Source organism: Rhincodon typus, chromosome 23 (genome assembly GCF_021869965.1).
Source record: "Rhincodon typus isolate 14 chromosome 23, sRhiTyp1.1, whole genome shotgun sequence".
Taxonomy (NCBI): Eukaryota; Metazoa; Chordata; class Chondrichthyes; order Orectolobiformes; family Rhincodontidae; genus Rhincodon; species Rhincodon typus.
This window is the reverse complement of record NC_063354.1, coordinates 11,258,040-11,264,861: the sequence shown is the minus strand read 5'-3', so window position 1 is coordinate 11,264,861 and position 6,822 is coordinate 11,258,040. Positions and strand designations below refer to the sequence as shown.

The 6,822-nt window shown below is 42.7% G+C and overlaps 1 protein-coding gene across 1 annotated transcript in view; it reads left to right on the top strand.

Annotated features, from left to right (window-relative positions):
* LOC109928243 (dynein axonemal heavy chain 17-like) overlaps positions 1–6,822 on the top strand; it is a 334,316-nt gene that overhangs the window by 92,456 nt on the left and 235,038 nt on the right. Inside the window, exon 16 of the mRNA XM_048610756.1 lies at positions 502–609. Within this exon, the coding sequence (XP_048466713.1) occupies positions 502–609 (108 nt within the window). The remainder of the gene's footprint in view (positions 1–501; positions 610–6,822) is intronic.

Here is a 6,822-nt window from a genome sequence, read left to right as displayed (position 1 = left end):
GCAACTTTGTTTTTGTTCCTGATTTACAGCATTCTCAGTTCTTTTGGATACATTGTAGATTTAACAGAATAATTTATGTGCACAAGTTTCTTGTGCTCCTAACAGCTTCAGATACTGCAGCTGCTATTTCTGAAACCAATCCCACAAACTTTAATTTTATGGGCTCACCAATGGCAGAGGTTTTCTTGATTTGGTTAAAATTACATAATAATTGCAATCCTAACTGCATTTTAGAACCGGAATATACATATTATTCATGAAGCTCCTACCAGCTAGTAGTGAGAGCATCATCTGTTGGAAAGTAAAAGCTGATCAAATGCAAAGATTCCAAAGTAAGACTGGCAAATACACTTGACTAATTTGCACTTCTCGCAAAGCCCATTCTGACCTCGCAGAAATCTCACCTGTTAATTCCCTGTAACTTTGTTGTTTATAGATGATTGCTTATGTCGATGCATATACAGTTATGTAATGTTCACATTGTTGCAAAATTTATTTTAGGTTGCTCTGACTGGTACACAGATTGTTTGGAATGGAGAAGTTAGCGGTACATTTGCAAAACTAGAAGAAGGATATGAAAATGCTATGAAAGACTACCTGAAAAAGCAGGTCTGCTAAATTTGAGGTTTTCTTCAGTATTATTTATGAACCGGTCGCATTGTTAATTGTCTTTCAGTTCAGAGATTGAATACAAATATGGTATTGTTTTTCTTTGTTAGTGGGAGTAATATTTGCTGAAATATTGCAGGGGATCAATAATTCCTTCAGTTTATCTAATGGAAGATGAACAGCTGCATGTTCAGGAAAAGTTGTTTGAAATAGCAATATTTTGTCTCTATTAGTTCTTTATTGCTTCAGGACAATAAAGAAAATTTTAATTTGCCTTCTTATTCCCTTGCTGTGCTGGTATACTAACTTTTTTTATTTTCAAATGGCAAAACTGTCAGATGTATTGATATCACTGAGTTCTGCAGTCTTGCGTCATTTAAATAACATTCCTGCCGAATTGGACAAGTTCTCATTTCCTTGCTGGACTGGAATGAGGGCCAGGTGGATCTTATTGACGGGTTGTTAACTGGGCCAATCAGCGAACCCTGGCTGACAGATATAAATAGGAGATTTTTCACGTAAGCACTGTCCTTATTGGGCTTTGCTTTTTACTGGTTCCTCGGCCACTTTGTTTTTCCCAGTGATGGAAGTATTGGATAAGATTATTTGTACAATGGTGTCTTCACTGAGTCTCTGCATTTACACACACAACATGGAAAAAAAGAAGTAAAAGAGAAAAATAAAAACAAAAATCAGAGAAAAAAAAATACAGGAGATTCAGAGAGTCTCCTCTTTCTAGGGACTGTCTCTGAACTGGCAGGTCAGAGCCCATGTACTGCACACATGTAACTAAACGGTGATTTGGTGATGGGAAACTGGCTTCTGTGCAGTTATTCAAAAAGCAAACTGCTCCTGTGTCTACAAACACTGTGAGAAATTACCATCACATCTTGCTGCTGTAAAAAAAAGAAAAAAATAAATAAAACAGATGATTCAGAGTCTCCTCATTCTAGAGACTGGCTCTGAGCAAGACCTCAGCCAGTCTGAAAACCTGCACTGGGGAACTATTACAGATTAAGGGTACGATCTTGGTTCTGGTCTCCTATGAGAAACAGTTGGTGCAGTTACCACTGATTGCTGTAAAAGGTTTGGGCCCAAGCTTGATGGGGCAGAATTGGTTGAGAAAGATTCACCTTCATTGGCGCAACATTTTTCGATTAGGAAATGGCCGCCTGAGTAAAGTTTTAGTTAAATACCCAGAAGTTTTTCAGGAAGGTCTAGAGACTATCAAAGAAGCCAAGGCCATCTTCATGTTGACCAGGAAGCAATTCCACAATTCTGCAAGTCCCGCCCAGTGCCATTTGCCTTGCATGTGAACAATAAAGCAGAAATCAGGAGGCTGGAAAGCGAAGGAATCGTCAAACCAGTACAGTTTGTAGAATAGGCAGCACTGGCTGTTCCAATTGTGAAGCCTTTTGTGTGAAGTCAGTTTGCCTTTGTGAGGATTTTAAACAAATGGTAAACCACCTCTTGCAGCTGGATAATTACCCAATCTCTCATACAGAGAACTTGTACACAAAACTGGTGGCGTAGCAAGTGTGGTGGTGCTGTTCTTCACGAAGCTGGACATGAGCCATGCCTACCTCCAATTGCGGCTAAATGAGGAATCCCAGAGGTGTGCCACAATTAATACCCATAAGGGTTTGTACCAATATAGAAGACTGCCATCTGGTTTATCATCAACCTGTTCCTTTTTCCAGCAGATGATGGAGAACATTTTACAAGGTCTACTCCAGGTTGCCATTTGCTAATGATATGCTAATAACCGGGAAGACTAATAAAGAGTACTTGGAGAATTTGGACAAAGTACTGAAACAATTTTCTCAGGCAGGTACATACCTTAGTGGGTAAAGATGTGTGTTCTCGGCACCTAGTGTTCCAAGTGACCTATTTGGGCTACAGAATCAGTTACACCCATCGGCAGATAAAGTGAGGGCAAAAGTGCCCCAGCTCTCATGTCTTGTACCGGAGCTTAGGTCTTTCTTAGGGTTGGTGAGTTATTACTGGAAATTCACACGTAACCTGGCCTCCATCTTGGCACCCTTACACCTGCTATTGAAAAAGCGTCAGCCTTGGAAATGGTCACATAACCAAGAGGCAGCATTTAGGGAAGTGAAAAAGCAGCTACCATCATCTCAGGTGTTGTCCCACTACGATCCCCAGCAAGTGGTGGAGCTGACATGCAATGCCTCCCCATACGACATTGGGGTAGTGCTGGCTCACCAGGCGCCCAAAGGAGAGGACCGCCGTATAGCATATGGTTCCTGGACTTTGGCTGATGTCAAACGCAATACTCCCAGATAGAAAAGGAAGGTCTGGCGGTCATCTTTGGTGTGGGAAAGTTCCACCAATACCTTTAGGAACATAAATTTGTAATAGAAATATACTACTAATCCCTGCTAGGGCTACTTAAAGAAGATATGGCCATGATGCCCATAGCTTCTGTTCAAATTCAGTGGTGGACCCTTGTTCTCAGTACGTACAAGTTGAAACACCGTCCGGGAGGCCAAGTGGCAAATGCACATGCCTTGAGCTGCCTCCCGCTGGCAGATACATCACCTGTGGTGTCTCCCCTGGAACAGTCAATTCTGGTTTTAAACTTTCTCGATACCCTTCCAGTCACTGCTGACAATACCCGACTGTGGACGCAAAAAGATCCTGTCCTGGCAAAACTAAAACAACTGGTGGTGATGGGGAAAGTAATTGGGCCCTCACAACCAGGACTGAAACTTTTCTGGAGCCGGTGAGACTAGATCACTGTAGAGGATGGCGTATTACTATGGGGAACAAAAGTAATTGTCCCGAGTAAAGGTCATCGCCATATAGTGACTGAACTCCAGCAGGGTCAGCCAGGGATTTCCAAAATGAAAATGTAAGCAAGAAATTATGCCTGTTGGCCAGGATTGGACGCTGACATAGCTGCATTGCTGGTGTAGTAACCTAAAGTGCCAACAAGGACAAAAATTACGCTGGCAGAAGCCCCCACATTTGTGGGAATGGCTGGGTAAACACCGGACTTGGTTACATGTTGATTATGTCTGTCTTTTCACGGGCTCGATGTTCTTGGTCATTGTGGATGCCCGTTCAAAATGGTTAGACATGCATAAAGCTCATTTGGCAAACTCAGGGATGACGATTGAAAAGCTGCGAGCATTGTTCGTGATATACAGACTCCTGGAAGTACTGGCCATGGACAATGGAACATGATTTAGCATTAGGGATTTCAAGTATTTCCTAAAGTTGAATGGCATTTGGCATGTTTGGACAGCTCCATACCATCCACTGCCTAATGGTCTGGTGGAAAGAGCAGTCCAAACATTGAAGTCAGGCTTAAAGAAACAGCCTACAGCTTCACTTGGTATCACATTGTCCTGGTTCCTGTTCGACTATAGGACCACCCCTCACGCAACTACAGGGATACTCCAGCAGAGTTGCTGATGTGGAGAAGACTCTGCACCAGGTTAAACATGATATTCCTAGACCTGGGATGGAGGGTGAAAATGGCAGCAGGATGGCTAATGTTGGCCACATGTCTCCTCTAAGCAAGAGAGACAGTTTACTTCAATGGACGAGGTTTGACATCAAAACCACAGAAATGGCACTGAATGTGTACAAGGTAAAGTTGATGTGAGGTCAGGTCATGTGACATACAACGTTTGGGTAGGTGAGGCAGTCCTGAACAAACATTGTGGATCACCGGAAAGCTGATACCTCACAAATGGAGCAGGAGCAAAACAGCTCCTCAGAACAGCCAGAAAGGCTGTCAGGAACCTCAGAGTCTGAGGTGGATGCACCCTTGATACCATTACCGCCTGAAGAAGAGGAGGAAACTCTCCTGAGATGCTCCTGGCACAAGAGATGGACTATGTTCTGGAACACGCTGCCTGTGTCAGAGTCAGAGTCAGAGGAACTGGACTTGGGATGAAAACAACCCAAGAGAAGCTACAAGGGAAAGAACAGGCCTACATCTGTAGACTTAGGGATTGTTGGGATGTAGTGATTGGAATGAGGGCCAGGTGGATCTTATTGACTATAAGATCCCTGTTAATCTGGGCTAATCACAGAGCCCTGGCTGACAGATATAAACAGCATATTCAAAGCCTCTTTCTAGGGATTGGCTCTGAGTTGGCTGGTCAGAGCTCATGTACTGTGCTCATGTAAAGAAAGGGTGACTTGGTGACAGAATACCAGTCTCTGTGCAGCTATTTTAGCAACCAAATACACCAAAGCAACAAAAAGAAGATGAATAGGAAATTTGGAACGTCTCCTCATTCTAGGGACTGGCTCTGAGAACCCATGTGCTGTGGAGATTTAAATAAAGGGTGAGTTGGTGATGGGATACCGGCCTCTATGCAGTTATTTCACCTACATTATAGTGTATCTGCTAAATCCGGAAGTGCTCCCCGACTGAAAGACGACAGATATACAACAGAGTGGAGGTCAGGACACAAAAGTCAGGAAACTAGAGGTTGGTCGATGAACATCTGTTTCGGCAAAATGCTAAAATATGTTAAGGACAGGTGATCAATGCTTCAGTAGGAGAGCATTTTGGGCTTAGTGACCATAATGCCATAAGATTTCGAGTAGTCATTGACAAGGACAAGAGTGGCGTTCCAGTGAGAGTGCTTAATTGGGCAAGGGCCAAATACATCCAAATTAGGTAGGAACTGGGGAATATGGATTGGGAGCAGTTGTTTGAGGGCAAATCTATGTCTGGCATGTGGGAGGCTTTTAAAGATGAGTTGATTAAGGTGCAGGACATGCTAGTCCCTGCAAAACTGAAGGATAGAAATGGCAGGATTCAGGAACCAAGATTGACAAGGGAAATTGTAAGCTTAGTCAAAAGGAAAAAGGAAGCATAAAATCTAGGCAGCTACAAACTGACAAGGCCCTTGAGAAGTATAGAGAAATTAGGAAGGAACTTAAACTCGGAATTAGGAACGCTAAAGGGGACCATGAAATGTCTTTAGCAAACAGGGTCAAGGAGAATCCCAAGGCTTTTTATGCATATATTAGAAGAAAGCGGGTAGCAAGGGAAGGAGTAGGCCCACTCAAGGACAAAGGAGGGAAGTTTTGAATGGAGCTACAGGAAGTTCCAGAGATCCTTAATTCGTACTGATATTCACCAAGGAGAAGGACATGACTGATGTTGAGGTCAGGGATGAGTGTATGAGTACTCTAGAGAATGTCAATATTATTGAAGGAGGAAGTTTTGGGTATCCTAATTTACATTAAGGTAGACAATTCCCCAGATGGAATCTATCCCAGGTTTCTGCGAGAGGCAAGGGAAGAAGTAGCAAGAGAATTGGCAGATATCTTCACATCCTCTTTGACCACAGGCGAGGTTCTAGAGGACTGGAGATGAGCCAATGTTGTTCCCTTGTTTAAGAAAGGAAGCAGGGATAATTTAGGAAATTATAGGCCGGTGAGCCTGAGATCTGTGGTGGGGAAGCTCATGGAGAAGATACTTAGGGACAAGATATATGCACATTTGGAAGAAAATTGACTAGTTAGTGACAGGCAGCATGGTTTTTAATGGGGGAGGTCTTGTCTCACCAACCTGATTGAATTTTTTTGAAGAGGTGACAAAGATAATTGATGAAGGAAGGTCTGTGGATATAGTTTATATAGAATTTAGCAAGGCATTTGATAAATTCCTACATGGCAGATTGGTACAAAAACAAAAATGACATGGGATTAGGGGTGGGTTGGCTAGATGGATACAAAATGGTTTGGTCATAGAAGACAGAGAGTAGCAGTGATTGGGTGTTTTTCAGAATGGAGACTGGTGACTAGTGGGGTTCCACAGGGATTGGTCTTGGGTCCTCTGTTGTTTGTAGTATATATAAATGATCTGGAGGAAAATGTGGATGGTCTGATCAGTAAGTTTGCAGATGACATGAAGTTTGGTGATCTTGCTGATAGTGCTAACGATGATGAAAGGATACAACAGGATATAGATAGATTGGCGACTTGGGCACAGGAGTGACAGATGGAGTTTAATCTAAACAAATGTGAAGTGATGCATTTTGGAGGATCAAATTTAGGTGTGAATTGTACTGTAAATAGCAGAACCGTTAGGAACATTAAAATACAGATGGATCTGGGCATACAGGTCCACAGTTCCCTAATAGTGACAACATTGGTGGCCAAGGTGATTAAGAAGGAATATAGCATGCTTGCCTTCATCAGTTGGGCATGGAATATAAGAGT